The sequence below is a fragment of the Podarcis vaucheri genome, assembly GCF_965113315.1.
Source record: "Podarcis vaucheri genome assembly, chromosome: 17".
Lineage (NCBI taxonomy): Eukaryota > Metazoa > Chordata > Lepidosauria > Squamata > Lacertidae > Podarcis > Podarcis vaucheri.
In genome coordinates this window covers 14,299,126-14,318,017 of record NC_138755.1, presented here as the reverse complement: position 1 = coordinate 14,318,017, position 18,892 = coordinate 14,299,126, and the positions used below count along the sequence as shown (strand labels likewise).

Here is an 18,892-nt window from a genome sequence, read left to right as displayed (position 1 = left end):
GGATCCACACGTCCTTCCACAGTGGGGACATTGGTTTCCTGGTGGGAGTTGATCACGGTGTGGATTTGCCAAGCATGCCTCCCTCTTAGCACGTTTCTCCCTTGCGTCCTGAGTTCGAGTGTCTTCAAAGCCCATGACACCTTTGGAAAAGGCTGTTCTCCAATTGGAGCACTCACAGGCCAGTGTTTTCCAGTTGTCAGTGTTCATACTACATTTTTTTTAAATTTGCCTTGAGAGTGTCTTTAAACCTCTCTTGTTGACCACCAGCATTGCACTTTCCATTTTTAAGTTTGGAATAGAGGAGTCGCTTTGGAAGATGATAATCAGGCATCTGCACAACATGACTAGTCCAACAAAGTTGATGCTGAAGAATCATTGCTTCAACACTGGTGGTCTTTGCTTCTTCCAGTTCACTGGTATTAGTTCACCTGTCTTCCCAGGCAGGTAGAGCAGAACAGTTGCCAATAATATGGACGTATATTGGATTTGGAAACCCTTCTGGTTTCATGCATACCTCTTTTCCCCAGCCCTAGATTTTCATTGGAACCATTGTGGGAAGATTTAGGGAGAACTGGGTCTGTCCAGTGTGCCCAATCTTCCCCACTCCATGTGGACCAAGTTTGACATACAGACAGGACTAGCCACTTGCCATCAACCCAAGATAGCAATGACACCAGGTTTACTTTATTGGGTTTACGAGAGCCATGTGGAAACTGTTTTTAAATTCCCTGATGTGCCAGGGGTGCTGCTAATCTGCGGTGCCTAATTGCTCAGTAATTAACGTTGTACGGCGATCCCTAATGGGAGAACTCTGACACCTTGATATAATTAGTAGAAGCAATGATATAATGGGAAGCAGCTCATTCCTGGAGACGGTGACTGCAGTTGGCGGAGGTGCCAACTTATCGCTGATGGGCGTGGGGGAAAGGCTCTTCGTTTTTCCACTCTATTTAAAACACAACTGAGCGTTGTTCCCGGCAGAAGGGATAAACCTTGAGAAACACATGAGCTGAAGCCATTGACGTCTTTCTAGATAAAGCCAGTGTCCGCCCACAGACGGCTCTCTTCTCTCTTGCCAGTAGGCCTTGCATGGGTACCTGATAATAGTCACAGAAACAGCACTGCTATGGCCTGAATATCACATATTTTCTTTGGAGTTTCAAAGGAAGTTGTCATTGATTGCTTTGCTTTGTTGGACGGTGACCAGGTTGGTCGTGGAGAGAAGAGACCATGATGGAGCAAGAACTAGCAAGTGCAAAAGTGCCTTTTTAAATAGGTACCTGGCCCAGGAAGGAGTGTCATGCCATTTTATTCCATATAAGGAAAAGGTAAAGGATCCCTGGAGGGACGCGGGTGGCGCTGTGGTCTAAACCACAGAGCCTAGGGCTTGCCAATCTGAAGGTCAGCAGTTTGAATCCCCGCAATGAGCTCCCGTTGCTCAGTCCCTGCTCCTGCCAACCTAGCAGTTCAAAAGCATGAAGTACAAGTAGATAAATGGGTACCACTCCGGCGGGAAGGTAAACGGCGTTTCCGTGCACTGCTCTGGTTTGCCAGAAGCAGCTTAGTCATGCTGGCCACATGACCCAGAAGCTGTATGCCGGCTCCTTTGGCCAGTAAAGCGAGATGAGTGCCGCAACCCCAGAGTCGGCCATGACTGGACCTAACGGTCAGGGGTCCCTTTACCTTTACTTTAAAGGACCCCTGGATGGTTAAGTCCAGTCGAATTTGACTACAGGGTGCGCCACCCATCTCTGCTTCAGGCCGAGGGAGCCGGCATTTGTCCACAGACAACTTTCCAGGTCATGTGGCCAGCAGGACTAAAACGCTTCTGTCCCAACGGGACATCGTGATGGAAACCAGAGTGCACAGAAACGCCGATTACCTTCCCGCCGCTGTGGTACCTGTTTATCTGCTTGCACTGGTGTGCTTTTGAACTGCTAGGTTGGCAGGGGCTGGGACAGACCAACGGGAGCTCACCCCGTCACAGGGATTCAAACCGCCAACCTTCTGATCGACAGGCCCAAGAGGCTCAGTGGTTTAGACCCCAGCGCCACCTGCATCCCGGTATATATTCCATGCATATATACCGTAAGCCAAGACACTATATAAAACCAGCATCCTCTTACTTTGCTGCCTACAGGATAGTGAACATTGATTCTATTTTATTTCTCCACTAATGGAATTTTTGTCTTACGGCAACACCATGTCTTCATGTATTCATTTTAGGCTACTAAGATTGAACAAGGAATATCTTCTTCTGCATGCGCTTGCAGAATTGCAGATTTTTAACGTGGGACGTGTCTGGAGTGGATAATGTTAAGGGGCAGCCCAGCTTGAGTTGAGCTTGGCAGGGAAAATATATTTTGATCGCCTTGCAGCTGACTTGCTAGCTGGACTGCCAGGTGTTTTGCGGGTGGGAGAGATACTTGGATCCTTTGCCCCGTGCGCCGTTGCCCATGTGTCATTCTGTGTGCAGTTTAAACATTTGAAAAGTCCCTGACCTTTAGCTTGAGGTGTGACGAAAACACACATTGGACCAGTAGCACAAATGTGGATGTTCGACGCGAACAATTCTGGAAGGTGTCTTGTCCTGCCCCGAACATTTGGCAGTGGGTACAAGTAACATTTCTGACTCCTGAGCAATGCCCTGAGTGGGGCCCCCAGGATAAATCACACGCTTAAACAATTTACTGCCCACTTTTGTATGTAGGGAGAGTAGAGCTCTTAAAGGTCAAAAAAGCTTCCTTGATAACATAATGCAGTGAGCTGTAACTGCATCAAATCCTGGGGGTTGTAGAGCAGCCCAGGAGAAATAATTATGCCTGGTAATGGGTAATTACAGATAATGGCTCTTTTTGGGGGTGGAAAAAACACACACACGCACACACCCAGCCTTGTCTGGAATGAATATTGCGTAGTACATTAACTTTATGGTAAGCTACAAGTTCAGCACTGAAACAGCACAAGTTGCAAGGAGAATTGGTTTTATTTTGCTTTATTTAAAGGCAGGGCTTATAGGTGGCGGTGGTGGTGGGGAGACACAAGTAGAACGCCAGGCTTCTGCGCCCCCCCCCTTTCTCCCCACGCTGCCGTTGGGAAACGCAGCCTTGATTTTGCCTCCGGAAAATGCTGGCAACGAGGGGCTCAGCAACAAGAATTGCTCTGTCATGATAGGTCTGGTGGGAGAAACACACATTGTTCCCCCGGTTTCTGATTATGACTTTAGGGAGTTGTTTCACAGCAGCCTCAATTCAAGGCTCTTGTCTGACCTCAGCGGCAGCCGGTTGCTGCAGCCTGAAGTACAGGCAGGTCTGGTATGGAGGGAGGGAGGATGCTTCAAAGCCGGGGGGGGGCGGGCGGCGGGGGGGGGAGCATGCTGGGAAATGGTTGAGTCAAGATCAGTCGTCTTGGTACACGGTCAGATTGCTGCTTTTTTACCTTTCTTTATTTGCGACTTTACCAAACAGTCTTAGTGTTGTCAATTCTGAATTCAAAGGCTTCCATCTCAGATCTGGGGTTCTGTGAATTCCCATGCGAACAGTGCCTTAACATTGCCATCCAAATGTCCAGAACAGGAGACCAGCAGGAGCAGACACTCAGTGCCCTGTCTAGCTTACCATAAAATTGAAGAGTTGGAAAGGGACCCAGGGTCATCTAGTCCAACCCCCTGCAATGCAGGAATCTCAGCTGAAGCATCCATGATAGACGGCCATCCAACCTCTGCTTGGAAACCTCCAAAGGAGGAGAGTCCATCACCTCCCGAGGGAATCTGTTCTACTGCTGGACAGTTATCACCCTCAGAAAGCTCTTCCTCATGTTTTTCCGGAATCTCCTTCCTTGTAACTTGAAGCCATAGGTTCGAATCCTACCTCCCAGAGCAGGAGAAAATAATCTTGCTCCATCTTCCACGGGATGGTCCTTGAGGTGTTTGAAGATGGCTATCCTGTGTACTCCCAGTCTCCTCGTGTTTGCAATGGTGGCTAGCCAGCTTGGTCATTCAGAGAAGCCACACCATTTGGTTGATTACTCTGATTTAGGGATTTCACACAAACATGCTCCACAAACTCGCATGAACTCCATGCTCCATAGCACACACCACAACACACACATAACTAGCTGTAAAGCAACATAATGTGATAAATAATAAAACTGTCATTTTAATCACCATATCAAAAAAGCACAGTTCCTGATGGCAACATATCATATCTTCTGTATATATTAGTATCGTAAAGTCCAAGGATTGTGAAGTCATAATGAGGCAATGACAAACCTAGGCAGCATCTTAAAAAGCAGAGACATCACCTTGCCAACAAAGGTCTGTATAGTTAAAGCTATGGTTTTCCCAGTAGAGATGTATGGAAGCGAGAGCTGGACCATAAAGAAGGCTGATTGCCGAAGAATTGATGCTTTTGAATTCTGGTGCTGGAGGAGACTCTTGAGAGTCCCATGGACTGCAAGAAGATCAAACCGATCCATTCAGCCTTGAGTGCTCACTGGAAGGACAGATCGTGAAGCTGAGGCCCAATACTTTGGCCACCTCATGAGAAGAGAAGACTCCCTGGAAAAGACCCTGATGTTGGGAAAGATGGAAGGCACAAGGAGAAGGGGACGGCAGAGGACGAGATGGTTGGACAGTGTTCTCGAAGCTACAATCATGTGTTTGACCAAACTGCAGGAGGCAGCGGAAGACAGGAGTGCCTGGCGTGCTCTGGTCCAGGGGGTCACGAAGAGTCGGATACGACTAAATGACTAAACAACAACAACAGAACTGCCTGCAATTTCCGTTTTCTTCCCCTATCAGCCAGGATGCATCACGAAGAGGCGGACACAAGTAAACGACTAAGCAACAATGAGGCAATAGTGGTGTTTGTTGACCATAGCACACACAGCAGCGATCCATGTGGGATATAGAGAAAAAACACCATCGCCCTCAGAACTTGATAACCTATTTAGGGATTATTAAGGTCTCCAGCATCTCCTTTGTTGCCCTGGCCACAACTATTTTGACTCCAGGCGATGCTCATAAGAACCCGCAAGTTAACTGTTTCCTCACATTATTGAGCTACTTGTTTTTAGTTCGTTTTGGTTCTTTGGCGCTAATTGCAAACACCTCCCTTTCATTCCCGCAAATTCCTGTTTTGGGGTTGATTTGTAATCCGCCTGCTGAGTGAGAGGCAGGATGGTTCTGAATGCCAGTTGCTGGAAACTTCTCCATTGGTTTACTTATTTTATAGCTGACCCGACAGCTAGACTTTCTCTAGGAATACACACTCTCCCCTGAAACGAATTATTGCTCACTGCCGTAAGTTTATATGCTGTATGGCCGAAAGGCTTTTGTAGAACATGGAGGATCAATAATGAGGCACTGATCTGGAATGAAAGAGACAGCTGATTTTCACATGTAGGAATGCAGTGGGGAAGGTATCAAATGTTCTGCCTAAGGATGTTAAAACAGGGAGAACTGAGTCACAGTGTTAAAAACAGATTCTTCCCCCCGGCAGCTGAAATCTTGATTATTCTTTTTTTTACTTTATTGATAAAATCAACAACACCAAAGACAGGCATAGGCAAACTCGGCCCTCCAGATGTTTTGGGACTACAACTCCCATCATCCTTAGCTAACAGGACCAGTGGTCAGGGATGATGGGAATTGTAGTCTCAAAAAAATCTGGAGGGCCGAGTTTGCTTGTGCCTGACCAAAGATCTCCCTTCTCTTCCTCTGGAAATTTCATCGCCCAGAACCCCTGAATTTTAAAACTACATATAAATGTATTAAATGAATAAATGAAACTTAAAGCTTCTGTCTGATCTCAGAATCTTTAATCTCTTTTACGGTTTTCTCCACACCTGTGACATCTGGGACCTGGTTTGTTTTCAGATGTGTTAGCCATTCAGTATATTTCTATGCTGCCTGGGATCATTATTAAAACTACAGTGGTACCTCAGGTTACATACGATTCAGGTTACAGACTCCGTTGACCCAGAAATAGTGCTTCAGGTTAAGAACTTTGCTTCAGGATGAGAACAGAAATCGGGCTCCAGTGGCGCGGCAGCAGCAGGAGGCCCCATTAGCTAAAGTGGTGCTTCAGGTTAAGAACAGTTTCAGGTTAAGTACAGACCTCTGGAACGAATTAAGTATTTAACCCGAGGTACCACTGTATAAAAAAGTATAAAGCTCAATAACACGTTGAAACCATGTTGAAACACGTTGAATAACACGCTAAAAACCATACGAAGCCAACAACAGGAAACAGACCCCATTTCGAATCGGCAATGCCGATTAATGTCCCCAACTCCCTGGGTGAAGACATGAGTCTTCATGTATCGGCAGCCTGGTGGGAGGGAGTTCCACTGGCAAGGCACCACCACAGGAAAGGCCCTGTCTGAGTTCACTGGCAGGCCCTCCAAAATGGCTTCTCTTGAGAGCTCAGGGCCTGGAATCTCTAGCACATGTATTTAACCTGACTATTTTGTGAAGCAACAGTTTTTAATCCGTGTTTGTTGGGTTGCAATTTATGCATTTCTGTATTTATCCCTCTATTGTCTATTTCTTTCCCAAACAGAGAGTTCTCCAGCTTTTTTTCTGGAAAGGAAGAAGATTTAGATTGCTCATAATTTATGTTGTCTTGCTATGCACTTTTCAAGCCCTGCGCTAGCCTTGAAATACTATGCTGTCCTCACGCTGCATATAGTATCTTGATTTATGACAAGCGAATTAGCCACAAGTTGCCTGGAGTGATTTGTTTATTGATTGCAGAAGGCCTTTAATTTCAACTGTGGCATTTTTGTTGAAATATTTAATACATTGCAGTATTGACATTTTAGGAGTTAATGCATTACTAATATGGAGCTGCAGTTTGCCTCTAAAGAAGAAGCAAAAAGAAGTTCCTCTCTCCTCCATGTTTTCTCAAAGGGCTTTCATCAAATTATATTAGTGTTTGATGATGCCATGCCTGAACGTATGCAAAAAGAGATCAAACCCAACACAGAATTGAAAAGCAACAACAACCAGCGACACTGGATGTGCGATATTAAAAAAATAGAAAATGGCATATAATCCCAACACCTTACTGAACGTGTTCATATAATTCATTTATAACTGGATGGGGAAACCATTCTTCTCTTGAAGGCAGTGTTAGAAACTCAGGATATATAAGCTAGGCACCAAATGGCTCCTTAAACCGGGGTTACAGTCGCCAAAAAAGGAATGCCTAGTTGCCATTTTTGGGACCAATACGACCAAAAGTCGTATTTTTCCATAGGACTTTTTTGGTTCCTGAAATTCATTCTGGTTTTGCAGATAAAATAGCACTAATCACAAGACCCAAGGATGGCCAGCCATGCACTTCCAGATAGTGGAGACATCAGGCCCCATCCTGGTACCCGGGCATCTTCACTAGGTCGCCAGCGGCTGATGGCCTGGTGCAAAAAGGGGCCTGGCAAATTTCAAATACCGGAGGTAATCTGTCAGGGGTCGTATTCTGGCACTTGGTGGGACCACTTCCTTTCCTCGCCTTTCTCTCCCTTCCCAGTGGGCTACGGGAGGTCTGAACAGTTTGTTTTGGAGAGAGCTTTGTCTTGCTCCCTGCAAGATTTCCCCAGCTGCATCAGGGTGCAGCAAAATCAATTTTTATTTTTGGGGGGATTTATTATTTTTTATGGGATTATTTTTACGGCATTTTTAAAATTCAAATGGGATTTTTTTTAATTTAAATCGGAATTTTAAAATAAAATACTTTTGGAGGAAAAATCTTTCTAAAGATAGTTTTCTGTTTCAGCTTCATTATAGTCCAAAGGCTATTCATCAGGAAATAATGCTTTTTAAAAAAGTTTTTCATGTGTGCTAAAACTCAGCCTAAGTTTGTGTGTGTGTGTGTGTGTGTAGTTTAACCACATCAGTTAACAAACATGGATACATATGCTATAATGTTATTGTTTTAGTTAAATAAATTGTTTAAATTGTTATTAAAGAAATTATTGTTTTTCTCCTTCCAATAAAGTACTGCAGAAAAGTTGTCTGGATATAAACAGTTAACTTATTAAACCTCACCATAATTTCATACTTACCTGCCAATGTACTTCTAATAGTATAACCAAATCAGTACTTTTTGATATAACTGTAAAAACTACTCTGAAATTTGATTATTCGAAAAATGAAACCTTCATCTGGTTGTAAATATTAAGATTATACCAGCAAGAACGAGTCTTTCTGTAAAAAAATGATTTAAGTCAAGTCTTAGTGACTAGTGATTAAAATCGATTTGATTTAAATCAAATCCACCCTGACTTGCATGAAGCCCCTCAAGGTGTATTTGCCCTAGGTAGGTTTTTGTAAACTTTTGTAAACTGGTATTTGTAAACTAGAATCAGAACTAATATTAAGGCTGCTTGCTGTTTTTATGTGTTCCATGATTCTTTAACTAATTGGGGTTAGTTTTCTGTGCCTGAACATATAAACCCAAAGGAAGTGAACTGTCCACCCAAAGTGCTGATTTCTAGGATTGATGTGTGAGCCTTGTTGTTTTCCCATAGTGCATTTCCTTGTTTGGATCAGATGGTGCCAGTCTTTGGAAATCCAGCTGAAATCAACAGATTTAACCCATCTATATATAAAAAAAGCTAACTTTCTTACTGAGAACCATTAGGGGAGAAGAATAATACACAATTTTGAAAAGAGGGGGCAGCAGTATTTTCCATTACATGGCAGCAGGGTTTTTCACCAATGATGCTCATTGAGTGACAAGGAGCCAGACACCGTGTCTCAGCCTGGCCTGCCTCCCAGGGGGGTTTTGAGGATAAAACCGGGCCATTATTATTATTATTATTATTATTATTATTATTATTATATAACGCCTTATAACTGCAGGTCTCAGGGTGGTTCACAAGACAAAATCACAATATAAAAACACAAAATACTGAATCAAACTAAAAACAGAAACAACCCAATAACCAGCCCCACAACACATTTCAAAAGGGCATCGGATGTCGGATAAGTGCGCCACCTTGAGCTCTTTGCGGTGGAGGCAGGATAAGACCGGAACAATAATAAATAATACTGAGGAGTGCAGAATGATTGCCAGTGACCATGTTTCTAATGTGTGGGAAGACCTTTCTGCCTTCCTTCCCTCCCTCCTCTTTCCTTCCTTCCTTCCGTCCCTCCCTCCTCTTTCTTTCTTTCTTTCTTTCTTTCTTTCTTTCTTTCTTTCTTTCTTTCCCTCCCTCCTTCCCTTCACTCACTCACTCACTCACTCACTCTTCTTTCCTTCCCTCATTCCTTCCTTCCTTCCTTCCTTCCTTCCTTCCTTCCTTCCTTCCCTTTCCTACCTTTCCTTCCCCCACTCTTCTTTCTTTCTTTCTTTCTTTCTTTCTTTCTTTCTTTCTTTCTTTCTTTCTTTCTTTCTTTCTTTCTTCCCTCCCTCCCTCCCTCCCTCCCTCCCTCCCTCCCTCCTCTTTCTTTCCTCCCTCCCTCCTTCCCTCCTTTGACATCTGAACGGGCACGGAGCAGGTCTGTTTCAGGTCTGTTTCATCGCATCCCTCTGGTTCTGCCCTGTCTTTTGAGTTGCCTTTCCCTCCCATCTGCTCCTGCCAAGCCTTTCTCTCTGCAAATTTGTAATATGTTTCAGAGATCAGAAGTGGTATTTTGCCAGCTGCTCCTGCTGTTTCCTAACGGCTCTCTTTCCCTCCCTGCCCTGTTCTTTGCAGAGGGCCGGATGCTGATCCCGGACCTTCCTTCCCTGGCCAGCAGAGGTCACCTGGAGAGCGGCTCCGACTTGGTCGTGGACTCCACTTACTACAGCAGCTTCTACCAGCCCTCCCTGTATCCTTACTACAACAACCTCTACAACTACTCCCAGTACCAGATGGCTGTGGCCAGCGAAGCCACCCCTGGGGATATGGGGGGCCCACTGGTGGGGTCCCCTGTTAAAAACAGCCTCCGGAGCCTCCCAGCGACCTATATGTCAAGCCAGTCAGGAAACCAGTGGCAGGTATGGTATGGATTGCTTACTTAGAGAAAGATGCATCCTGGCTGATAGGGGAAGAAAACGGAAATTGCAGGCAGTTCTGTTGTTGTTGTTTAGTCATTTAGTCGTATCCGACTCTTCGTGACCCCCTGGACCAGAGCACGCCAGGCACTCCTGTCTTCCACTGCCTCCCGCAGTTTGGTCAAACTCATGCTGGTAGCTTCGAGAATACTGTCCAGCCATCTCGTCCTCTGTCGTCCCCTTCTCCTTGTGCCCTCCATCTTTCCCAACATCAGGGTCTTTTCCAGGGAGTCTTCTCTTCTCATGAGGTGGCCAAAGTACTGGAGCCTCAGCTTCAGGATCTGTCCTTCCAGTGAGCACTCAGGGCTGATTTCCTTCGGAATGGATCGGTTTGATCTCCTTGCAGTCCATGGGACTCTCAAGAGTCTCCTCCAGCACCACAATTCAGAAGCATCCATTCTTCGGCGATCTGCAGGCAGGCAGTTCTAGGGGTTGCTAAAAAATAAGTCAGAAGCAGGAAAAGTATGTTAAAGGGGTAGGAAACAATAGCTCTTTAGGATTCCAAATAACTCCCCTGTCAAATCATGGCTCTGGTTTCAGATTGGCTAAAAACAGTGGCAGAGAGCAGCCAGGCTGGCACCTCTTATTTCAGCTGCTCAGAAGCACATTTTGCTTCATAACTTTCCTTCTAGGAGGGCAAGAGGCATACATTTTTAGAAAAATGAAAGCCCAGAATATAGAACCTTCCACCCAGGGGTGTTGGTAAAGGTCTACATGGGTGTCATGGCACCCATGGGTGCTGGGTTGGTAACCCTCGGTTTATATGATTTCAGATCTCTCTGATAAGCATCCATGGTGACTTTGTATCTCAGGATCCATTTGCTATTTGTTTTTGTTTTTTTAGTTTACAAATAAATGAAGATTTGTTCAAGGTGTCATTTAAAGAAAACGCAGCATGCCCCATATCCTCAGGGAAGAGGATTCACACGTAAACAATTACTACAAAGTGGCCTATAAATATCTACCATATTTGTTACAATATAAAATAGATAATGTGCATCTAACTCAAACCTATAAATAAGTAAGTAGCAGAGAGACAGGGAGATAGGAGATAATTTGTTGTTTTTTAAAAGAGTCACATTATGTCAAAGTATTAAGTCAGCCGTGATATTATATTTGTTGGGCTTGGTAGCTGTTGTCAAACGCCTTTCACCAAAGGCAATGAGCAGTCACCCTGTGTGTAGGGAAAGTTTTTTTCTTTCTTCTTGGCTTATGGTCTACTAACTTCTCCTGTAGTTACAGGGGTAGGCAACCTAAGGCCCCGGGGGCCGGATCTGGCCCAATCGCCTTCTCAATCCGGCCCGCGGACGGTCCGGCAATCAGCATGTTTTTACATGAGTAGAATGTGTGCTTTTATTTAAAATGCATCTCTGGGTTATTTGTGGGGCATAGGAATTCATTCATTTCCCCCCAAAAAAAATATAGTCCGCCCCCCCACAAAGTCTGAGGGACAGTGGATCGGCCCCCTGCTGAAAAAGCTTGCTGACCCCTGGGTTAGTTGCCCAGTTTTCAAAAACCAAGGCTTAGAAATACCGTATTTTTTGCACCATAACACTCACTTTTTTCCTCCTAAAAAGTAAGGGGAAATGTCTGTGCGTGTTATGGAGGGAATGCCTACGGGTGGCATGCCTACGGATTTTCCTCCTCTAAAAACTATGTGCGTGTTATAGTCGGGTGCGTGTTATAGAGCGAAAAATACGGTACATCTCTTTCCAATGCTTTCTGCCCATTCAGCTGCTGTCAAAAATAGGCATTGTGGGATAACCTCTGTGCACAGGAATGCAGCCTTAGAGAAAACACGCACTTTAAAACACATTCAACACATATTTAAAGCACAGAGCTACATTTCCCAGCACCACAAACAAACTACAGTTCCCAGAATCCTTAAAATGGGGGATACCATATGCTTTCAATGTGTGATGTGTATCTTCACGCAGTTCTACAGTCAGGAATCCTTTAAGTAAGTTTAAAAAGCTTACCCAAATAGGTATTCTGGATCCTTCTGCTGAAAGTTTTATCCTTGAGGTTCAACTATCCGGTCTCCCCTGCAGATGACCTTTATTATTGTAGAAGCTTTAATAAGTTTTTCTTCTAGCCAAGGACAGCGGGCAAAGAAAAGGGAGTCCAAAAGGTTGTGACATTAAACCTTGGATTACTAGATGGCTATGAATTAAGACTCTGAAGCTTTATGTTTTAAATGTAACATGATAAAAAAAATACACCAAATATAAATCATCATGTTCCCTTTTGGGTAGCTCTCTTTCAATTTCCTTCCTGCTGCAGTGATTAGGGAGAAGATGCAAAACAACTGCCACGGAAAGCGAAAATGAAAAATTAATTGGCTGTACCGAGAGATATATTACATTGTTAATTACAAGAGGTGTTGAGCTTGTTGACCTAAACAACTTGTGTGTGAAGGATTTTTAAAAAAACACCGCCGGCATCCTTTTAAGCGTTTTGGAGTGTGGTCTCTGAAAGTAGTTGCCTTCCCACCTCTCCCCTCCTTAGAGTCCTCCAACAGGAGTCTCCAAAAATCTCTCCATCTTCTGTCCACAATGAGGGCTGCAATGGGTGGAAAGGTATATTCACGTGACCAAAGGGGGCATCTCCATTTCTTGGGGCTCCTCTGGAGACCTCTTTACCAGATTTGTGGAAATCTAGACGGTGACTTATGGGACGCGGGTGGCGCTGTAGATTAAACCACAGGGCCTAGGGCTTGCCGATCAGAAGGTTGGCGGTTCGAATGCCCGCGACGGGGTGAGCTCCCGTTGCTCGGTCCCAGCTCCTGCCAACCTAGCAGTTTGAAAGCACGCCAGTGCAAGTAGATAAACAGGTACCGCTCTGGCGGGAAGGTAAACGGCGTTTCCGTGCGCTGCTGTGGTTCACCAGAAGCGGCTTAGTCATGCTGGCCACATGACCGGGAAACTACACCGGCTCCCTCGGCCAGTAAAGCGAGATGAGCGCCGCAACCCCAGAGTCGTCCGCGACTAGACCTAATGGTCAGGTGTCCCTTTACCTGTAGACGGTGACTTATTTTCAGAGGTCAGAGTTGCTGTTAAGGCAAACACGTTCAACCGATCGACCGCGGTCAACAGGTGGACCATAAAGAAGGCTGATCGCCAAAGAATTGATGCTTTTGAATTATGGTGCTGGAGGAGACTCTTGAGAGTCCCATGGACTGCAAGAAGATCAAACCTATCCATTCTTAAGGAAATCAGCCCTGAGTGCTCACTGGAAGGACAGATCCTGAAGATGAGGAGCTGAGGCTCCAGCACTTTGGCCACCTCATGAGAAAAGAAGACTCCCTGGAAAAGACCCTGATGTTGGGAAAGATGGAGGGCACAAGGAGAAGGAGACGACAGAGGATGAGATGGTTGGACAGTGTTCTCGAAGGTACCAGCATGAGTGTGACCAAACTGCGGGAGGCAGTGGAAGACAGGAGTGCCTGGCGTGCTCTGGTCCATGGGGCCACGAAGAGTCAGACACAACTAAACGACACAACAACAACAAACTTGCGAACCCTGGTTTGGACACAGTGCAAAGCCAAGGATCATGGCTTGCTGCTGCTGCTCTTTCCGAGAGGAGGAGTGAAGTTTGAATGGATCTCCTCACCCAGGGTCAGCTGTTAACCATGGTTCCCTCCAAAATACGAACCTGGCCCATGTCCTGAAAGGGCTTGCACCTAATTTATTTTTTTTATGAAGCGTTCTTGTGTGTGAATAAAGGGGACAACAGAGAGTGCTTGAAGGCTAATTTGCCATTTGAATGCGAAACAGATTTGCTTTTTAACCACCCTTGACCAGTCTGGAAAAAAAAGGCCTGTCCAAATTTAAGAAACTGAGCTATATAAGAAATTCAGCTATTGCAGGATTCTGTCGCGAATCTAAAAATGTTCTGGGTTTGCCATGCCAGGAGCGTAATCCTACATTGTATTTATAAGCTATAGCCTTCACAATACAGATTTATGCTAAAAGTAACCTAATGTTTCTGACAGCTCAAGTGTGACATGAATATAATCCATATTTCTTGGGGAAGCTAATCTAGGCTGTTTATTTTCCAATAGTGCTGATAGGGCCATATCTCTTGATGTCACGGCAGTTGAGATTCTGATGGTAACATATTGTTTGTGGGTCAACGCTTTTGTCTTAAACAGTAGGTTGGAACAGAATAGCAAAGGTTAATTAAGTTTGTCTATCACGGGGGGACAGATATAGATGGCGCTTGCGTTTTCCACCCTGGAATTCAAGGGAGACGGTGGGGAGGTCACCATTTATTTATTTCCCCCCTCACGGTGGAAAGGTCCGCCGGTAGGTCTCAGGATTAAAATTTGGTGGCTCCACGCAGTTCTTAGCAGTAATAATTTAGCATAATTTAACACAGGAAATTCCAACTTTTGAAGCTCTAAGTGACCCACAGTTTCAATGACTCTGGGGTGCCTAATTTATTTTATTTTATTTCTTTTGCTTGGTGGTTGCATTTACCCTTGGCCAGCCTTTCAGGGGCTGGATGCCGTGGCTGCTCCATATCCTTGTCCAAGCACACACATCATGGAATTTTAGAATTGTAGAGTTGGAAGGGGCCTCCGGCGATCATCTAGTCCAACCCGCTTCGACTCAGGAATAGAACCTGCAACCTTGTCAGTCCAATGACTGGGAAAGGGGACTCTTTGCATATCTCATTGGGGTCCTGGACTAGGTGTACAGGTTGAAACGTCTCTGTCCACCTCCATACTGTGTCTCCGTAATTTTCTAGTTTTTACCAAATCAGTGAAGTCTTGCGGGGTGTGGGGGAGCAATATTTGTGGACAGGGGGCTATCAGGCTTGCAGGCTGGGTGTTAGCTACCCCAAGTTAAACTATGAGAAAGGGCACTGATTTGGGGTGTTGGAAAGCTGCCACGCATCGACTGCGTCTGACTGTGATATTCCTGCGGACTCAGTTAATGAAGAATTGGGATTTTTCCAGCTGCAGCAAAGGAGATGCCAGCCTTACAACCTGCCCTACTATGAGAGAATGTGCACAGGCACTAGCAATTCTCTCCACTCCCAGAATTAGGCGCATGTAATAATAATAATAATAATAATAATAATAATAATAATAATAATAATAATACTATATTATGTATACCCTGCCCATCTGGCTGGGTTTCCCCAGCAACTCTGGGTGGCTCCCAACAGAATATTAATAATATTAATAAAAAAGATAAGATATCAAACATTAAAAACTTCCCTAAACAGGGCTGCCTTCAGATGTCCTCTAAAAGTCAGGTAGTCGTTTATTTCCTTGACATCTGATGGGAGGGCGTTCCACAGGGCGGGTGCCACAACCAAGAAGGCCCTCTGCCTGGTTCCCTCTAACCTCACTTCTCGCAGGGAGGGAACCACCAGAAAGCCCTCGGCACTGGACCTCAGCATCCGGGCAGAACGATGGGGGTGGAGACGCTCCTTCAGATATACTGGACTGAGGCCATTTAGGGCTTTAAAGGTCAACACCAACACTTTGAATTGTGCTCGGAAACGTACTGGGAGCCAATGTAGGTCTTTCAAGACCGGTGTTATATGCTTGGTGTTGTGCTTGGAAACATACTGGGAGCCAATGCAGGTCTTTCAGGACCGGTGTTATATGGTCTCTGCAGCCGCTCCCAGTCCCTAGTCTATCTGCAGTTTTCTGGATTAGTTGTAGTTTCCGGGTCACCTTCAAATGCAGCCCCACATAGAGCACATGGCAGTAGTACAAGCGGGAGATAACCAGATCATGCACCACTCTGGCGAGACAGTCTGCGGGCAGGGAGGGTCTCAGCCTGCGTACCAGACGGAGCTGGCAGACAGCTGCCCTGGACACAAAATTGACCTGTGCCTCCATGGACAGCTGTGAGTCCAAAATGACTCCCAGGCTTTGCACTTGGTCCTTCAGTTACCCCATTCAGGACCAGGGAGTCATGAACAACAGATGCATTTCCTTTGAGAGGCAAGGAACATGTGGCAAGACTAAGGCACACCTATGTTATAATGCCCCTGAGGGCACGCAACAAGTCCAGCTTTCCATTGGTCTCAGGGACATCCTGGCTGTGGAACATGAACCTAGAAGAAGTCTATAACAAGGGGCATTGGGAAGACTTGCATCAGCGCACAGTTTCTCATTCTGGAAAGAGTCACAGTTACTCATTCCCTGCTCAGATCTTTTTGCCCTCTTCCCTCGACACCAGAATCAATGGTGTATTTTTTGAAACACACACACACCGTGGCACACAAGGGCAAGGATGTCCAGTGCGTTTTGGAGCTAAAAGACGTGATTCCCATCATCTTCATTGGGCAAATGATCTTTCTGGTCCCCTTTGTAATGCAGAGCTAAGGTCAAGCATTTTTATGTCTCCCCTGTTCTTTACTGTTACTATAAAACAGGGTAGCTAAGCTCTATAAAAAGGAAACCTTGTGGCTCAGATTTACTGTGGTATATATTCTAAACAGTTTAATAAAACAAAGCCTAAAGCTTTCTAGATTTTCTCCAGTGGTTAATCCAGCACATATTGTTTGCAGAGCCTAGCCTCCGTCTGTCGGTCGTACCGTGGTTCACAGACTTGGTGCGGATAATAAGATTATAAAACATGTCTCTTGCTAGCCAGCGACCACGTACTAATAATAATAGTTGTAATAATTCATTGGGTCCTGGGATTTTAGGTGGGTTTTTTTTAAGGAATGGGTGAGATGAGAGGAAAACAAGAAGGCTTGAACGGAAACAGGTCATTGCCCACATCCTCTGGAGAAGGAAAACAAACCAGACCTCCTTTCAGCACCAGCGGCTAGTGGGGGCCATTTAATAGATGCTAAAATTATATTGTCCTTGTCCAGTGATTATTTTTAGGGGATGGATGGTGGGGGAAAGTAAAGAGAGATCATGGCATGGAGAGCAGTCTTGAAAAACCAACCTGTGCAGAGAGTTATTGTGTAATGTGGAAGCATCGCAACAGAGGACAGGCTGTGTACATACATGGAAGACTACTGCAATGCGCTCTACGTGGGGCTACCTTTGAAGGTGACCCGGAAGCTACAACTAATCCAGAATGCGGCAGCTAGACTGGTGACTGGGGGTGGCTGCTGAGACCACATAACACCACTCTTGAAAGACCTACATTGGCTCCCAGTACGTTTCCGAGCACAATTCAAAGTGTTGGTGTTGACCTTTAAAGCCCCAAACGGCCTCGGCCCAGTATACCTGAAGGAGCGTCTCCACCCCCATCGTTCTGCCCGGACGCTGAGGTCCAGTGCCGAGGGCTTTCTGGTGGTTCCCTCATTGCGAGAAGCAAAGCTACAGGGAACCAGGCAGAGGGCCTTCTCAGTAGTGGCGCCCTCCCTGTGGAACGCCCTCCCATCAGATGTCAAAGAGATAAACAACTACCTGACATTCAGAAGACATCTGAAGACAGCCCTGTACAGGGAAGTTTTTAACGTATGAAATATTAGTGTATTTGTAGAAGCCGCCCAGAATGGCTGGGGAAACCCAGCCAGATGGGCGGGGTACAAATAATAAATAATAATAATTATTATTATTATTATTATTATGGAGGGGGGATGAACGTAAAAGGGTTGGGGCTCAATTTCTTGCCTTCAAAGAGCTCAGTGGGTTCCAGTTGTTCTTCAGCTGGTGTCCTTAGTCTTTGATTTTCCATTTGTGTGGACTGTGCACGTCCAACTGCAAACATCAAATAAGCTTTGGCATGGACAGGGCCAGCAGCTCAATCCAAAGGCCTCAGTTTGCTTCTAGCCTTTTTCACCCACCAGTGTGGGATGTGATCCATGAGAGGCAGTCAAGTACAACATTCCTTGCAATGCTAGAAAAGACACGCGAGGGAAAGTTTGGTCCAGCCAGTCGAAACTTCCTCTTCCTCCTGGCTGGAGCATCCTTCCTTTTGCATGTGATAGAAGGTGGGCGTGACCTTACCTGTCCAGGTAACAAATGGACGAGTAACGCAGCACACCTCCCTCTTTTTGACTTCTTTTTTCGTTTGACCAGCTTCTAGCTAGGACTGCTCTGCTAGCTCTCAGCTAGCAGAAGCACTGGGATCATTCCCCCATACGGGGTAGATCCACATGTACGTATTTGTAACTAAGTCTGCCTTCAGGGATCCAACCGTGAACTGATGTGAGTAAACTTCTTGTATTGACTTTGAATAAGATTGTGGCGTCTTTATTCTTTTTAAGAGGGATTCAAGGGAACTTGCCAGGAACGTACAATTCAATCTTAGACTGAATTGTATAATAGTGAGAGGCTCACATGGGCCTGCAACCAGCTGTCAGCTGTGCATGTAAAAAGGGGAATGTAAACTCTGCTAAGTAAAGGAACTTGCTAACGCAAGTTAGGAAGGATATTAATAAGCAACATATCCTCTCCTGCCACCCTGAACATTCCCACAACCAGAATCTCTTTGTGGTGCTGTGACAACCAACCTGCTTTCTTGCCCTGTGGGCTGAACAGAATATCTTGATGTGCACAGCCCCTTTTCTTTTGCCCCACAAGTAATTTTGGTCAAGCAAGCATTGCACATTTCAGAATCACTACTACCAAAGCTTGCAAAACCTTTGAGCTGTAATAATGCTGGACCACAGTAGACAGGGAAACGTAATCAGTGCTTGGAATCAACTGCTTTGTTTTTAACCAAGTTTTCTGAATTAGTTAAAATAATCTCTCCAGTTCAAAGTAGTTCCCGTAAATGCTAAGTGAATGGAACATGAATTTAGTTCGTTTTGGGGTAGAAGTTAAAATAATTTCTGGTTCATCTCTCCATGTGTTTCTTAAGCTTCAGGATCTTTGGGCCTCTAAGCCTAAATATCTTAATGGTTGGGGGAAATAAAGT

At 45.2% G+C, this 18,892-nt stretch overlaps 1 protein-coding gene across 1 annotated transcript in view; it reads left to right on the top strand.

The window, feature by feature from the left end:
* The window catches only part of DMRT1 (doublesex and mab-3 related transcription factor 1), a 64,863-nt gene that overhangs the window by 16,509 nt on the left and 29,462 nt on the right, over nt 1-18,892 (top strand). Inside the window, exon 3 of the mRNA XM_082205095.1 lies at nt 9,703-9,986. Within this exon, the coding sequence (XP_082061221.1) occupies nt 9,703-9,986 (284 nt within the window). The remainder of the gene's footprint in view (nt 1-9,702; nt 9,987-18,892) is intronic.